Below are 17871 nucleotides of genomic sequence, written 5' to 3'. Positions count from 1 at the left end.
TCTATTGACAAAAGATGATTTCCTCAGTGATTTCAACGTATTTCGATGGAAATTCAATTCCAGTTCAATTGTTCGAGTCGAGAAGCTTTAAAAGTTTATTTTGCAAGGAAAAAGTGAAAATTGGCAGATATTGAGATTAGTTTTCAACAATAACTTCATGTTTGAGTTTGAGATTTCCTTGAAATGAAAATTTTGATATTTTGTGAAAATAGCGCCCTCTTTAGCTGAGAATTAAAGAAAAAGTGACATTTAGTTGATTTTTTTTTTCTAAAATTAAAACAAAACTAAAATTTTCAATTAAAGCGCCATCTATCGTCAAAAATTTAATATTTTGTGAAAACAGCGCCATCTTCAGTTGAAATGAAAGTTCGAAATTTCATAAAAGTCACATCTAAATAAAAATTTTAAAACTATTTCTTGAAAAAGCGCCCTCTATGATTAAAATTATAACAAAAATATTTATTTTAGCGACATCTAGCGTCAAAATTTGAAAATTTCTTTAAAACAGCGCCCTCTATTGCCGAGTTTTGATATTTTTATTCAACAAAACGCCATCTAATGACAAAATTTAAACATCAGGTGCATTTTTCTCTCTCATTAATTCCATAAATGTACAATATTCTGACTGCGTTTCTCGCATTATACGCTTGTTATTTGCAAAATTTAACAAATCTCATTTTGCAATAATATAAACTCCAAACTCAAACAAAACTTTTTCCATGCACCGAAAACTTTTAAATACGAAAATCTGTTTTTCTTTCTTTACGAAAAAACTTTCTGGACATTCAAGATCGTTCAAGCCATCAATATCCAGAGAGCAGAAGAAAAAAAAACTTCTCCGTTATTTAAAGTTCGAATGAACGGCAAGTGAGCAACATTCCTAACCCACATGCTCCAAAGACCTGCTTGAGACAAAAGCTCGCATCAATTGCATACGAAGCACGATGATGACACTCGATGGTTGGAATTATTTCATAATACTATAAAAATCCAGCATTAACATTTTTCTTTTATTTTACATTTTTTTTTTCATTCTAAACAAAACGTTCTGAATAGAAATTTTGAAAAGAGAAAAATTGAATAGAAATGAATGAATGGAACATAACATGAATACTTGTCATCCATATCGAATCGAATCCACGCCACTATGCGTCTTTTTTTACTTCAAATATCGACCGCCGCTGTTCCGTATTCACATGACGTTGTAAAATAAAATAAAATAATAGATAAAAAAAAGTGTGGAGAAAAGTACAATAAGATGATCATTTGCGACAACGACGATAAAAGACACAAGAAATTATGTCTTTACATGTCGCGTTCGTTGTGTTTCTGTGGCTTATGTCGCTTTTCTTCTGCTCTTTTTTTCGTTTTTATATTTCAGGGATACAGAAATAAACTCTTTTAATGGAAGAGAATTGATTTTAAGGCATAGAGAGGAAAAATTGAGACCTCAAGGTAAAAGTTTCAAACATTGAGAAATCAATTTAAGACCCTGGAAGTAATTTTAGGACCTCAAGAAACATATTTAGAATTTTAACACAAAGTTTTATGAACTCAAGATGAAATTTAAGACCCCAAAGGATAAATTTAAAGACCTCAAGGAGTCATTTGAAGATCCTTGGAGTGAAGTTAAGACCTCAAGGAGTAATTTGAAGACCCTTGGAGTGAAGTTAAGACCTCAAGGAGTAATTTGAAGACCCTTGGAGTAAAGTTAAGACCTCAAGGAGTAATTTGAAGACCCTTGGAGTAAAGTTAAGACCTCAAGGAGTAATTTGAAGACCCTTGAGGTAAATTTGAGACCTCAAGGAGTAATTTGAAGACCCTTGGAGTGAAGTTCAGACCTCAAGGAGTAATTTGAAGACCCTTGGAGTGAATTTAGAACCTCAAGGAGTAATTTGAAGACCCTTGGAGTGAAGTTAAGACCTCAAGGAGTAATTTGAAGACCCTTGGAGTGAAGTTAAGACCTCAAGGAGTAATTTGAAGACCCTTGGAGTGAAGTTAAGACCTCAAGGAGTAATTTGAAGACCCTTGGAGTGAAGTTAAGACCTCAAGGAGTAATTTGAAGACCCTTGGAGTAAAGTTAAGACCTCAAGGAGTAATTTGAAGACCCTTGGAGTGAAGTTAAGACCTCAAGGAGTAATTCGAAGACCCTTCAAATGAAGTTAAGACCTCAAGAAATAGTTTGAAGATCCCCGATTCAAATTTTAGACCTCATGAGGTAAACTTGAGACCTCAAAATACAAAATTAACCCCAAAAACCATAAAATTCAACCCTTTCTTCATCACAGAGCGAAAAAAATAATAAAAAAACGGAGCAAAAGGAATCAAGTGACACACTCACGCATTCAATGCATTCATTTTATGCCTCTAATGGAATGACGATAATAATAAAAATAATTCTCAGTCCCAGTTTTGTCGTGATACGACAGCAGCAACTTAATTCTGTCCCCAAACGAAGGACAAATGTCTTCTTCTCCTTCCAACAGCTGTCGTAATTTAATTAATTTCGAGTCTCAAGTTTTAATTATTATATCGAAGACAATCGAAATGATTTGATAATTAAATCCGTATCAAAGTGCGACGAAGAAGCAGAAGAAGACTTAAAACCTGCCTTTGACTAAATGTTTTTGAAAGACAAGATTTCTCGTTTTGTGTGTCGTTTTTGTCTCTATCTCTCTCTGAAAAGGGATTATAACTAACAATATTGTTAAAATTCTTATGAGATTAAATTTCGATATGTTCCAAAAATTTGTTATTCGATCAGAAATTGAGACAGAGACGTCTTTGTGTTGTTACACATTATAAATATTTTGTCTCCTTTTCGTGCTGCATGACTGCATATCATCGACACATAACCCGAAAACCGAGTGCGAAACAAATGAATGACAAACCGGTTTCTCTAATCGGAAATTTCAAGAGTATGTTTTGGTTCCTCTTTTTGTCTCTTCTCCTCTGATTATTATTATTGACTGTGATATTTATTTATTTTAGGCTAAATATAGATGACTAGAAGAAGACGACAGGAAACTTCGATTGGAATGTAGAGCAAAGTGATGATGGAATGGAATTTGGACTCGAGACTTGTGCCGCCGAAGGCAATGGCGAGACTAGATTTGAAGGAATTTACATAGAACTTCGATTAAAAGTGAAGAATCTGGTTTTGAATGCTATTGGAATTGTCGTTTTATGAGAATTTTTGATGAAATAACTTCAAAAAGTGATGATTTTGAGTGATTTTATTAAAAAATTCATCAAATTTTTTAAAACATTCATCACATTTTTTAAGTTCGGGGGATGAAAAGTGGGTAAAAAAGCAAATGATAGTCCAAAAATTCAATTTTTACGGCATTTAAAGGACTTTTGAGGTACTTAACATTACAAAAATAACTAAAAAATTGAAAATTTCTTTTAAAATAGTTTTTTTAAGGCAAATTTTTAAGAATAATATTTTTGTAAATGAGAATTTTTATTCATTTTAGGTCCACAGTGCTCAAATCTGGTATCAAAAGTATCATCCAAGGCCAAAATTAAAGTAGCTGATGTGTCTTAAACCTCTTGAAAGGCAGTTTCTATAGCAGATTTCATCATTTTTTACTTCAATTATAGAAAATTTATCAATTTTGAACTTCAAGAGTGTCAAAAAATACAAAAGTTGTTTGTCGAACACTCAAAAAAATCTACAAAAAGGCTAAAAATCATCTTTTTAGTGGATTTTGAACATCTAAAGTCTCATAAAAGGTAAATTTTTTCACAAAATTATTAATTTAACTTCAAATTCTTATCATTTTAGGTCCAAAACTAACAAATTAACTCCAAAATCTGACTTTTAAGGCAAAAATATTAATTTTTAAATAAAAATCGTTCACTCAACTCTCCATTTACGAAGACCTCAAGCTGATAAAATCCAATTTTTGCAACAAAATCGTCACCCAACTACCCATAAAAACACATTCACCATCTAATTACATCCATTTTGCTACCACACTGCGGGAATTGAGTCGTAAAGTCGCCTGTCGCACGGTGACACAACTCCATAAAAACCGCCATGTAACATCATTAAAGTTGCAAAAAAAAATATCGATTGCAATTTCGCATCAATTATTCGCTATCGGACTATCAAATTTATTGAAACATAAATAATTTACACCTGCTTACATTATAAATTAATTAAAATTTAATGCAGCAAAGGTGATAAAATTCTGCATTTTTGCCATTTTACTACTTGGCGATTTGTAAATAATGAACTAATTAAATTAATTTCTGTGAAATTCATTCCGCATAGCGACGAACGAGCGGCAAACGACTGATTTTTGAGTTCATTGTTGTTTTGGTGTGGTGCGTAAACGCATCTCTTGATTTATTTTTAAACATTTTTTGTTTATATTTTTAGTGAATAACGTGCCGTGTGCGCGATGAGAAGAAGTAGAAGAAACGTCACTCAATCGAGGTAATTTTTCTTTCAACAGAGAGAGTGAATTTTCGATTTTTTCCGCGTTTTAGAGAAAATTGAGAAAAATTTTTGTCTGTCTGTTATTTCATAATATGATGACTTAAAAATTTAAAAAAAAATTAAAAAAATCTAAAATTCACAAAAATTTATAATTTTTAATTTTTTTATTCAGAAAATTATGAATATTGAAAAAAAAGCTTTTTTAACTTGTGAATATTAAATAAAAAAAAAAAAAAAAAAAAATTTTAAAAATTTAAAAAAAAAAAATAATTTTAATTTTAATTAAAAAAAATAATTATAAATTAATTAAAAATTTTTATAAAAAAAAATTAATTTAATTTAATTTAATTAAAAATTTTTTAAAAATAAATAAAAAAAATAATTTTAATTTAAAATAATTAAAAATTAATTATTAAAAAAAAAAATATTTTGTTTTTAGAAAATTATTAATTTTTAATTTTCAAGAAGTTAATAGTATTTTACTTAAAAATTTAATTTAAAATAATTAATTTATCTTTAAATTTTGATTAAATTAAATTTATTTAAATTATTTTATTATATTTAATTAATTATTATTTAATTAATTATTATTATTAATTAATTAAATTTTAAATTTTTAATAATAAAAAATTAAATTAATTATTAAAAATAAAAAAATTAAATTTATTAATTTAAATTTTTTATTTTTTTTTCTTTTTAATTAAATTAAAAATTATTTTCATTCAAATTCAAAAAAATAAAATAAAAAAAATTAAATTATTACGAAAATGTGTCAAAAATTCAGAAAAAAATTTTTTTTAAATTAAAAATGTCACAAAATTACCCGAACTCATTAAAATGCGACTAAGCTATTTTTATTCTACAAACAATTATAAATCTCTAATTTCTTCTTTTATTTTTAACAGAGCATCGAGACGAATACAATTCTCACAGTGAGTCAAAAATAGGCAGCTAGTTAGTTTACTGACGTTTCTATCGCGCAACGGACCGTCTCTCGTGATCTCGCGTGTTTGTGTCACTTTATTACTTTTGAGAAATTCACCCGAGAAAGGAAGTAAATTGTTTATTTAGTAAATTTTTCCCTCTCGTGCAGCGGAAAAAATCATGAAAAACCTCATAATTCTCGGATTTTTATCGTTTTTCGTGCCTTTCATCGCGACTTTTGAGCTAAAAGGACATTATGACAAAGTCGGAGTCTACCAACTCTTCCACATTCGTCGCTCGTTGTCGCTCAAATGTACCGCCGATGACATTGTCGACATTGTTTGGTTCAAAGATGACGAGCCCGTTGCCGATGTCGATGCGTTAGACGATCGTTTCGAAGTTGATGTCGACGTGGATGAAGAAAAAAAGACCGTAACCAGCGAATTTACGATTTCAAAGACAAATTCCGATGATTCGGGGAAATATTCGTGTCGCGTGTTGGGCGATAATGACGGAGATGGCGACGATGACGACGAAGATGATAAAATCCAGGAATTTATGGCTGTTGCGCAAATTGTCATCAAAGCCCCATCGGATGTTGAGGTCACGGAAGGCGAAGATGCCAAGATTAACTGCATCGTAGTCGGTTATCGACCCATTGTGGAATGGATTTTGCCCGAAACTGTCAATTTAAGCAAGATTTCGTACGAAAACGACACCGAAATCGAAGGCGATCAAGGAAATATTCTCGTTATTGAGGACACAGATCGCGAAACGGACCGCGCCAACTACGTTTGTCAAGCCTACAGCGCCGACGAAGTCGTCTTCGAGCATTTTTCGGAAGGAAAAAAGTTGGAAAAGACCACTTTTTTGCGTGTTCGTGACCCCTATGCCATTTATTATCCACTCACAGGCCTCATAATTGTCATTGTCCTCTTCACGCTCATCGTGGTCATCTCAGAAGCGCATCGAAAAAAGCTCGAAGCAGAAAACGGAGGCGAACCCGAGGACTGGGAGGATCAACCGCCGTCAAAACCAACGAAAAAGAACAAAGACGTTCGTCAACGAAAGTAGAAAAAAGACAATTTTTCGGTTCATTCATGTTTTTTTCACACACAAAATTAATCGTAAAGTCGTTAAATAAAGCAAATATTGTCTCTGATTAAATTTTATCTCTGCGCTCGTCGAAAATTGTAATAAAATTGATTTATTGACTGTCAGTGCATTGATTCGTCGTGGGTGGGCGAAATTTTTGTTAATTTTCACTAATTTACTCATTTTTACGAGGAAGGTGATAAAAAAAATCTGTTAGAATCGATTTTGACGTAAAAATCAGAAAATATAAGTTTTTGTGTCATTCACACTTGAGTCGATAAAACTAACATTAATGATTTGTTTTGCGTGTTTAATGTTTGTATTTGACATCAATTTATCTTTTCAATCGTTTTATTGAACGATTTTTTAGTATTGGAGAGTATTGAATGTGACAAGGAAGGGCTTTTGATGTCTGTCTGAGTAAGGATTTTTTTAATTTGACGTGATTTTTTTTTATTTTTTAAAGAAATTTTCTAATTAATTGATTTTTTGGGCAATTTTTTGTCATTCTGAATTATTTTTTTGAGAAATCTTTGAGTTTTAAAGGAAATTTTAATTCGAAATAAAATGTTGAGAAAAATATTTTGAATTTTTAAGACAATTTCTGAGTATTTTAGTGGAAAATTTTGATTAATATTTTAAAAATTAATTCAAAAAAAATTTTTGAAAATTCAAAAAAATATTTTTTGCAATAAATTGATGAATTTTTGACTTTACAAAGCAATTTTTATTCAAAATTATTTTTTTATTTATACGATTAGACATTATTTAGTCGCATTTTGAGACATTTTATGCTTCGATAATTCTTCAAGAGAGCCAAATTGAAAGTTTTTTCATTTTTAAAAAGTTTTATGAACTTTAAGAGGTATTTTTAGTAGAAATTTAATTTATTTTTTTGAAGTCAAGAGCATTTTCAGGCATATTTTGGGACATTTAATGCCTTATGACTTCTATTCTGAAAAATATTTTAATTTATTTTTTTAGTCTCTTAATAAATTTTTATAAATTTAAAGAAAAGTTTTAAGAAATTTTTGAATTTTTAAATATTTAAAAAAATATTTTAAGATTTTTAAACAATTTTTGATAAAAAAAAATTTATTAAAAAAAATATTTTAATTCATTAATTAATTAATTTTTAAAATTTTATTTTTTATTCAATCTAATTTTTTTTAAATAAAAATTTTTATATTTGAATTTTTCATAAAAAATAAGAAAGGATTTTAAGGAAATTTTCTTCTAATTTTTTAATGAATTTTTTAAAAAATTGACCAAAAACTTAAGAAATTTACAAATTAAAGGAAAAATTTCAACAATTTTTCCAATAAAAAATTAATTCAAGACCATCAAAACGGAAATTCAGAGCAGTTTTTGTGTCTCTAAAGTCTTCTAATAAATTAAAATTTGACTTTTAATCGTAATTTTAAGAAATTTAATGGATTTCTGAAACAAAATTTTAAAAAAATTAATTGCATGAGAAATTTCTCTTTACTTTTAATCAAATTTTTACAATTTTTTAAACATGAAAAATAAAAAAAAATCAAAAATTCAATAAAAATCACTCAAAATCCACTAAAATCGTTTAAAAACCTTTCACTAACTTTCGACCAACACAACAAATTGTCGTTAAAAATTATGTTCAGATAAGATATCACCTTTCATATCATTGAAAAACGATAAAAATTAATTTTTAAACAGAACCGGGCACTTCATACAAAGTAACTTCAACCCATTTTCGCACAAAAAATCAACAAAACTTCGCAAAAGGGAGTGTTAAGTTCAAAAAACTTGCCAAATTTTACAAATTATTGATTTTCTGAAGACTTTTTGTCTGTCTGCCGAACCAAGTTCATCAAAAAAAGTTGAAAATAACTCACAAAAAGTAAAATCCAATTACAATTTTTCATATTTTAAAATATTTTTCGATGAAAAGAAGCACTTGTGAATTTATTTAAACACGAAAAAAAGAGTAAATAACTTTATTCATAACTAGATGATGTTGTTTGCACAAGGCAGCAGCACCACGATTTTCCTATAATATTAAATAATAAAAATTTTCGGTTTTCCCTCATGGCAAAAGAGTGGCATGGCATGGAACAAACGGAGCATAGTAACCGAGCAGCACACAGAGAGAAACAGGAAAATTATGGATTTTTCATTCATTTCATTCACTCGTCGACGACGACGATAGACGGCACACGCCCGAATCCACGCACGTACAAGTGCCTTTTGTGTCGATGCAGGTTTGTTTCCCTTTTTGTAGTAAATATTTTCCTTCCTTCTAACGCAGAGGGAACACCAACAAAGGTAAAAATTCCCTTCATTCATTCGATGGTTTTGGACTTTTCCATGGAAACTTTCGCTTTTTTCTCGAATTCTTTCAAACTTTTCACTGAAAATCCCAAAAATTGACGAAAAATCCTCAAAATTGTTGAATTTGTCGTGCATAAGGTCGATTTTTGTGCAAAAAAACAGCAGTCCGTCAGTTGTTTCTTGTAATTTTTTTTTCGTACCTTGTAGTTGTTGTTGTTGTACATTCGCTGTGTGACATACGGCGGCCAGCATCAATGTTGTTACAACAATAATTAATCCAATTTTTCTTATTTTTAACATTTTTGCGTGTTTTTGATGCATTTTCACTTGCGTTTTCTATCTTTTTTCACTTTATTTCATTCTTTTTGTGTTATTTTCGGAACAAATGTCGCCATTCAAAATCGATTCTGGCTTACAAACATTTCGATTTTTGTTATTTTTTCACTTTTTCTTGCATTTTTCTATTAATTTCTGTATTAAATTTAATTATTTTTTAATATTTTATGATTTTTCATTCATTTTTTCCGGTTTTATTTGAAATTTTTTAACTAATTCACTTTAAATTATTTTTCATGAAATAGATTTTTTCCAATTTTTGTATGAAAATCTGAACAAAATTAATATTTTTGGAGATTTTTTAATGTACGGAAGATGTTTTTACAGTTTTTCATTCATTTTTCCGAGAAAAATTGCAGAAATTCACGGGAAATGGTGAAAAAAGCACCGAATTCAGTGGAAATTGGTAAATACACATCCACTGGCGTCGACGGTAAACTCGGAACTGGCTGTTATGTTTCGATTTCACGATGTTTTGTTCATTTTCATTTCGTTTTCAACATTTTCGAGCCGTTTTATGTCAAGCGGTTTCATGTTGCCGCTAAGTAGGGTTGGAGTTGCTCGATTTTTTGAAAGCTCGAGTTCGAGTATTTTTTAAAATCTCAAATTTTCGACTTTAAAGTTGGGATTTAATGAAAATAATTATTTTTTCATTATTTTAAAATGAAAACGTCAATAATTTGGAAATTGAATTTAAAAAAAAATGTTTTCAATTTCATAGACCTTTTAGAGGTTAAATATCGAGAAGTACAAAAAAAAATTTAAATCAAATTTCAAAAAATTTTGCAAATTTGCATTAATTTTTTATTTCATTTGATTGTTTGCAAAAATTGAACTTTAAAAATACTTCGACTTTTGGATCATTTAAAAAAAAATAAAATAATATATAAAAAAATAAAATAAATAATTATAAATGATCAAAAAGTCGAAGTATTTTTAAAGTTCAAATGAAATAAAAAATTAATGCAAATTTGCAAAATTTTTTGAAATTTGATTTAAAATTTTTTTATAAATGTAATTAAAATTTTTTTTACTCGTAAATTAAAATATTAAGAAAATTTTGACTTTCAACTTATTTTAACGGAAACTTGCATCAATTTCATGAATTTATTGACAAAAAAATTTTTTTTTTGAATTTAAGGTTAGAATAGATTGTTTTTTCGAATTTGAACTTCGCTAAATTATTTATTCGAAATTTTGAAATTATATAAATTTAAAAGTTTTCATTTTAAACAAATTTTTGACTTAAGCTTAAGAAAATTTAAGAATAAGCCAATTAGTTCTTAACTTTCACTGTAATTGACACTCACTGTTTTTTTTTTGTGAAAAAATATCAAAATTTTTTAAAAATTAAAAAATATAGTTTTTAAATTGGCTTAAAGTGACTTTTTCTTTAAAAAAATATTTTTTAAATTTTTCAATGAAAAGTAAAAACTTTTTTTCCAAAACCAATAAAATTGAAGTGAAAGCTTTTCAGTTTGAATAAGGTCAAATTAATAATAAAAATTTGAGTACAAATTTTTATTTAATTTTTTTTTAATTATTCTGAAACTTAAGTTTAAATAAAAATTACATTTCTTCTGAATCTCGAAACCCGATACTCGAGCTTCAACCAAACATTTTTTTTTCGAGTTTGCAATCCCCATTCTCGGCTTCAGCTGTTTTTATTTACATCCAAGAACAAATAAAAACTTCTCGTAATTCTTGTTTATTTCAATAATTTGACGATTTTTTGTGTGCTTTGTAGTTATTATGAATGTAGATGACCCAACGATATCCATAAGAATTTGTCAAGAAGGACGTAAGTTTTAATTTCTCATCAAATCTCTAAATTCTAATCAATTCTAAAAAATTTTAGACGCAAATGCCTTGGCACTCAACAAAAGCAGCACGCAAATCGCTGTCGCGGGTCGCAGCTTGCTCAAAATTTTCTCCGTCGAGAGTGATGGCTTCACGGAAGTTTGCAACATGCGAGGCGGCAAGAACCAAAACTTGAGTTATTCGAGCAACGACGTCGCCTGGTCTCATCTCGACAATAATTTGCTCGCGACAGCTGCTACCAACGGCGTTGTCTCTGTCTGGGATTTGTCGAAATTTGGGCGGCACAAACAGACTTTAGTTTACAATGAACACGAACGAACTGCGCATTCGGTGACTTTTCATCCAACGGATCCATCGATTTTGATTTCCGGATCGCAAGATGGCACGATAAAATGTTTCGATTTACGGGTAGAACGTGCGGCGGCGACTTACACGAGCAATTCCGAGAGTATTCGTGACGTAAAATTCCATCCGAATAATCCAAATATCTTCGCAGCAGTGAGCGAAAATGGTTCAGTGTCTTTGTGGGACCTAAAAAGGACTGATAAAACCTTGCAGCAGTTCACAGCACACAGTGGACCCATTTACACTTGCGATTTTCATCAAACGCAACCGTGGCTGGCAACCGGAAGTCGCGATAAGGCGATCAAAGTGTGGCATATCGGCACAAAACCATCGCTGGAATACACAATTCACACAATTGCGGTCGTTGGGAGGGTTAAATGGCGTCCCGAGAAGACTTTTCACATTGCGAGTTGTGCTTTGGTCGTAGATTACTCCGTACATGTGTGGGATGTGCGTCGCCCCTACATCCCGTATGCGAGTTTTAACGAACATACGAACGTCACAACCGGAATTGTCTTTAAATCGAACGATCCGAACATTTTATTGTCCACGAGCAAGGATTCGACGATCTATAAACACAGTTTCAAGGACGCCAGTCTTCCCTTTTTGAAAGCAAATCCTCAGGGCACGTCTTTGAACATCAAAGGAGAACTCATGTTCGCCCAACGCGTGAATCAACAACTCGATTTGGTGAATATTACGCCGCGCGGGTCTCCGTTGATCGGAAAACCCGTCACTGATGTCACCGGAGTCTTTCATCAGACCAAAAGTTGTCTTTATCGCATGACAAATCGATCTCCGGTGACTTTGAGAGATGGATTTCATGAAGGGCTCTTCAACGACGAGATTCAACTGGACCAAGATTATAACGTGATAGGTCGTTGTGCTTCAGAATATCTCTTGGAAGGCAATTTTCAGGACATTTGTGAGCATAATGCGACTGTAGCAGCTCGTTATGGCAGACCAAGTACCGCACTTTTATGGCAACTTGTCGCGAGACTCTTCAAATTGTACTCAAAAACTTCGGTGACGTCACGCCCAGCTCAGATGATCCCGAAAAAAGCCGCGGAAACGGCGTTGCTGCAAAATAAAACACTTTTAACGAACCAAAAAAATCAAAAAATGCCGGAATTTGAGAGAAAAGACCTCAGTGTCATGAAAGAAGAGCTCATTCCGCTGCCAATTCGGAGTAATTATCAGCAAAATATCGACACGCACGCCCTCAGCAACAGTCCGGAGCTTAGTAACATGGATCCTGTCTTTGGAAATACTGAAATTAATTTCGAAAATTTGGAATGTGTCAAAAATTTTCGCAAAGGATTCTTGTACATGGGAAATTGGCAGCACGAAAGAAATATTTTGAACTTTGGAAATGATCATCACTCACCTCAATTCACCGCGAAATCCGAATCTGAGTCCGATAGTTTGACCCTTTACGAAATGCAGCAACTCCAAATCACGCAAACCAACGAATCGCTCTACCTCTGGGACATTTTCGAGATGATACGGAATTTTATGGTCACGAGTGTCGAAAATGGCGACATTCAAATGGCCGTTTCTCTATTGTTAGCGATGCAAGATAAAACGCAGGAATTGGCGATTGAAGAGGAATTGCAGGAATTTTGGGTGCTTTCGTACATTGAACTGCTTCAAAGGTATCAATTGTGGAATGAAGCGACGCGAGTGATGAATATTTGTCAATTGGATGGCGTTCGGCAGGCAAATCAGCAATCGACGTCGGTGTTAACGGGATGCGGGACATGCAATAAAACGTTGTCGAATATTCCGTGGTATTGTGAAAAGTGTAAATCTGTCGAAGCAACGAAATGTGCCTATTGTCGACTGCCTGTGAAGGGATTGTATCTTTGGTGCCAAACGTGTTGTCATGGCGGGCATGTTGATCACATGACGCATTGGTTCACGCACAATTCCAAATGTCCCGTGTGTGGGCATTTGTGTGAATATGACTAAAAAACCAAAAAAAAAATTAAAATAAAAAATTTATTCGAGGTGATATGTTCAAAAGAAAGAAATAAAAAAAATAATTATTTTAAAAAGTTTTTGAATTTTATTTGGAATCAAAAATTAATATTTTTAAAAATTAAAATTTTTTTAAAAAATTTAAAATTTTTTTTTGAAATTCAACAATTTTTTTCTAAATTCAACAAATTTTTTCTAAAATCAACAAATATTTTCGAAAATTAATTTTTTTTTTGAAATTAACAAATTTTTTCGAAAATTTAATTTTTTTTCGAAATTTAACAATTTTTTTGCAAAATTAAAATTTTTTTTCAAAAACCAAAAACATTTTTCGAAAATTAAAATTATTTTCGAAATTTAACACATTTTTTCTAATGTCAACAATTTTATTCTAAAATCAACAAATATTTTGGATAACTAACATTTTTTTTCGAAATTAAATTTTTTTTTCGAAAACAAATTTTTTTTTCGAAATTCAACAATTTTTTTCAAAAATTTTAATTTCCTAATTAAACCTGAAAAAAAAATAAGTTTTGTGGTAGTTAGTTAAAACTCAAAATAGAAATCATAAAAATTCTTATTTTATATTTTTTTTTTAAATTATATTTTATAGGTACTTCTAAAAATTTTCGAAAATTCATAGTTTTTCGAAATTTTAAAAATGTTTAAAAAATGGATTTAAATTTCTTAAAACTTTTCGTGAATTTAAGAAAAGAACAATAGTTTTCGAAAATTTGAAAATAATATTTAAATTTCGAAAATTTTTATATCTTAATGAGTTTTAAAGAGTATAAATTTATTTTAGAAATTTTTATTCGTTAAAAAAACGTTAGAAAAAAAATTAAATGAAATTAATTAAAATTTATCATAAAATATTAAAGGCTTCATTTAGCGATAAAATAAGTTATTTTTGCTTCAATTTTTGTGTTTTTTATTTATTTTTATCTCTTGTCGTTTACACAATTGTTCAATTTTTATTTAATAATTCATCGCAAAATATTAAAAAAACAACATCATTCATCAAAAATAAAATTGTTTTTCTCAAATTTAAAGGCTTTGACCTCAAAGCAATGCACGTGCGATGGTTTTGGTGAAATTCCACGATCATGAAGTTGTTTTTTTTTGTAAATATTGAGAAAGTGCAATCTTGAAAAGCTGAAATTTTATCTCAGATTGATGTTTGAATAAGATATTCTCTCTTATACGAGCGCGCAAATTCTTCTTGGCAACGGTGAAAAAAAAGAGCTCAAGAGATAAAAATATTTACAATTACACAGCTTTTTTATGATTATTTAAAAGTCTCGAAAAAAAGAACAATAAAAGACAGAACCTTCTGAGTCCCAATGTCAGTTGAAAATAAATTGCTCAAGTGAAGTGAAATAAAGTGAAAAATAAAAGTGAAATAAATTTTAATTAAAAAAGTGCAAAAAAATATAAACTCGGCAATAGCGAAAAATGAGAAAAAATAAAATGAAACTTTGCGGAATTTTTTTGTTCTGTCTTTTGGCAGGTAATTTTTTTACTGAACACTTTGTGCAAAAATTGAAAAAAAAATATTTTATAATTAAACAGCAAAATTTAAAAAAAAATTGTTTTTTTACTTTTAAAATAATTTTTTTTTAAATAAAAATAATATTTTTAAAATAATTATTTATTTAGAATAATTTAAGTAATTAAATTAAAATTTTATTTTATTTTGTATTTAACTTAATTATTTTTATTTAATTTTTTTTTTTACTTATTTTTTTAATTTAAATTTCAAATTTTTTTTTCAGGCCTTGTCAAAGCACAAACTCCAACAAATTACCTTCATCCAAGCGGAGCATCATGGGACTTTGTCGTTATTGGCGCAGGATCGGCAGGAAGCATTGTCGCTTCTCGGTGAGTTTTTCAATGAATTTTTTTTTAAAATTATTTCATAAGAATTTTTTTTGTTCAGTCTTTCTGAAGTATCATCCCAAAAGGTTCTCTTGATCGAAGCTGGCGGAAGCTCCAAACAATCACTTTCAGACGTGCCATTGAACTCAGTTACGCTCCAAAGCAGTTCTACCTACAATTGGGGTTACACCAACGAAGTTGAGACCGGCAGATGTCTCGCCATGACAAACCAAAAATGTTCTTATCCCCGCGGCAAAGGTCTTGGCGGTTCGTCACAAATTAACGCCATGATGCACGTTCGCGGTCACAAGGCTGATTTTGATAAATACGTAGCTGATGGATTAACGGATTGGACTTATACCTCAATTATGGATAATTTCAAGAAACACGAGCACTATACTACGATATCAGGAGTCACGGGAATAGTTATCGATGCAACAGCTCATGGTTCTTCATCGTCTACGGGCTTCATGAGGACTGAATTTATGCGATATCGCACAGAACTTGCGACAAATTTTCTTGCGGGAGGAATTTCAGAAGGCATGTCACATGTTGATTATAACAAGCTGGACGTCAATTTGGAGGATGCCATATCGTATTTGCAGGCACATACCGATGAGGGGGCCCGTGAAAATGCTGGAACTGAATATATTACCGAAAAAGCGAATTCTCGTTCGAATTTTAATGCAACTTATAACTCGCTTGTCACGAAAATTGTCATAAATCCATCGACGAAAGTAGCTACGGAGGTTCTTTTCCAAAAAGGAAGCGTTTTGTATCGGGCTCCTATCGTAAAAGAAGTCATTTTGTGTGCCGGCGTTCTAAATTCTCCGAAAATTTTGATGTTAAGTGGCGTTGGACCTGCTGCGACACTCGCTACACATTCAATTTCTCTCATTGCGGACTTACCTGTGGGTCAATACATGACAGATCACATCAGTATCTTCCAGCCGACTTATACAACGAACACAACAGGCAAAGATATCAGCTTTGATTCGCTTATTTCCGATTATTTTTCATGGGCTTTCGGCGGAGGCACAAAATTGTGTATTCCGCATGCCGTTGAACTTGTTGGATTTGGTCGAGTTCCCGGTTCTACGCAACCTGCTGGCGTCCCTGATTACGAATTTATGTTCACAGCATCCTCGTATGTCACAGACAGCGGAAATTATCAACGGAAAAATCATCGCATCACCGATAGTTACTATTCCTCGCTCTTTGGCAGCTTGGCGGCAATGAATAACGACACAATGTCTGTCGCTTGCATGGTTTTGCATCCCAAAGCTGTCGGTTACGTTACAATTCATGACAACAATCCCGCCAGTGCGCCCAAAATTCATCCGAATATCCTTGGGCATGCTGACGATATCGAAGTTCTCTTGGAATGCGTTCGTCACGCGCAAAAGATTTTCAATTCGAATCCCATGAAAAAGTATGCGCCGCAACTTCATCATCTGAATATCGCTGAATGCAATGCTTATGCTCCTGACTCCGATCCATACTGGATATGCGCTTTCAAGTATTTGGCAACGTCGATGTATCACATGGTTGGCACATGTCGCATGGGACCCGCAACGGGAGATCCAACAACGGTCGTTACGCAAGATCTCAAGGTCAAGGGATTCCCGAATTTGCGGGTTGCAGATGGATCTGTTCTGAGATATTCCGTTTCGGGACATACTGCTGCGCCGACGATGATGGTTGCGGAGAAAGCTGCCACGAAAATTAAAGCTGATCATGGACTTTAAGCAGAAAGCTCTTCATAAGCTCCTTATTAAGCACTAAAATTATAAAAAAAATAAAATAAATTTGATATTTCCTTTTTTTTATCGAAAAATTTCAAGGGAAAAAATAAAAATTAATTAAATAAATTGTAAAATTTAAAAAAAAATAAAAAAAAATTGTTGATATCAACCAAAAAATTTAATTTGCTTAATAAAACTTATTGGAATTTAAAGATTTTTTTTAAGTCTGTTATCCCTCTCTCGAAGCTGAACATTATCTGACTTAATTTAACTGCGAGGCTTTTTTTCCTTATGAATTTTTTTATATTTTTGTTGAAATTTTCGAACTTTAATTTTTCTTTTGATTTAAATTATTAATTTTAATAAATTAATAAATGAATAATAAATTAATAATAAATTATTTAATTTTTATTTTTTTTTTAATTTTTAAATTTTTTACTGTTTAAAGAAGATATTTTTTTTTAAATTCAATGATTTTTTTTCAAAAACAGAATTTTTGTGAATTCAGTTGAAAAAACAAAATCCTGAAGGATTTGAAATAAATTATTTCAAGAATTTAAGAAAAAAAAATTAAAATTTGATTTTTCGAAAACACGAACCTTAAACTTGAAAAAGTTTAAATCATTATAACTTGGGATTAGAAATTATATTAGAAAAACCGTTAAAGCATTATATTAGAAAAAAATTAAAATTGAATGAAATTCATCAATAAGAATCTTAAAATATTTATTAAAGGCTTCATTTAGTGATAAAATGTATTTTCTGCTTTTTTTTTGTATGACGTTTGTTTTTAATATAATTTGTAGTTTACACAATTGTTAATTTTTTATTGAATTATTTATCGCAAAAGATTAAAAAAACGTTGCTATCCAACAAAAATGAATGTATTTTTTCAAATTTAAAGGATTTATACTAAAAGTGCGTTTTTGCTAAAATTCCACAATCTTGCATTTTTTTTCTGTAAATATTAAGAAAGTCATTACGATA

The 17871-nt window shown here is 30.6% G+C and overlaps 4 protein-coding genes across 4 annotated transcripts in view; 3 read left to right on the top strand and 1 right to left on the bottom strand.

The window, feature by feature from the left end:
• The window catches only part of LOC134830645 (neogenin), a 76467-nt gene extending 66926 nt beyond the window's left edge, over positions 1-9541 (bottom strand). The window contains exon 1 of the mRNA XM_063844193.1: positions 8980-9541. Within this exon, the coding sequence (XP_063700263.1) occupies positions 8980-9100 (121 nt within the window). The 5' untranslated portion in view covers positions 9101-9541. The remainder of the gene's footprint in view (positions 1-8979) is intronic.
• Positions 9542-10782: 1241 nt separating this feature from the next.
• LOC134830245 (GATOR2 complex protein WDR24) lies at positions 10783-13304 on the top strand. The gene is made up of 2 exons (XM_063843660.1): positions 10783-10916; positions 10974-13304. The coding sequence occupies exons 1-2, from the start codon at positions 10868-10870 to the stop codon at positions 13250-13252; spliced, it is 2328 nt and encodes a 775-aa protein (XP_063699730.1). The 5' UTR covers positions 10783-10867; the 3' UTR covers positions 13253-13304.
• Positions 13305-14731: 1427 nt separating this feature from the next.
• LOC134829013 (glucose dehydrogenase [FAD, quinone]-like) lies at positions 14732-15862 on the top strand. Its single transcript, XM_063842005.1, has 4 exons — positions 14732-14771; positions 15037-15142; positions 15201-15744; positions 15803-15862. Exons 1-4 carry the CDS (start codon positions 14732-14734, stop codon positions 15860-15862), a joined length of 750 nt encoding a protein of 249 aa, XP_063698075.1.
• A 119-nt stretch (positions 15863-15981) lies between these two features.
• Positions 15982-16887, top strand: LOC134829012 (glucose dehydrogenase [FAD, quinone]-like). The gene has a single exon (XM_063842004.1). The coding sequence runs from the start codon at positions 15982-15984 to the stop codon at positions 16885-16887; it is 906 nt and encodes a 301-aa protein (XP_063698074.1).
• The last annotated feature ends 984 nt before the right edge of the window (positions 16888-17871 follow it).

The sequence above is a fragment of the Culicoides brevitarsis genome, chromosome 2 (genome assembly GCF_036172545.1).
Source record: "Culicoides brevitarsis isolate CSIRO-B50_1 chromosome 2, AGI_CSIRO_Cbre_v1, whole genome shotgun sequence".
NCBI classification, from domain to species: Eukaryota; Metazoa; Arthropoda; class Insecta; order Diptera; family Ceratopogonidae; genus Culicoides; species Culicoides brevitarsis.
This window is presented reverse-complemented; position numbering and strand designations above follow the sequence as displayed.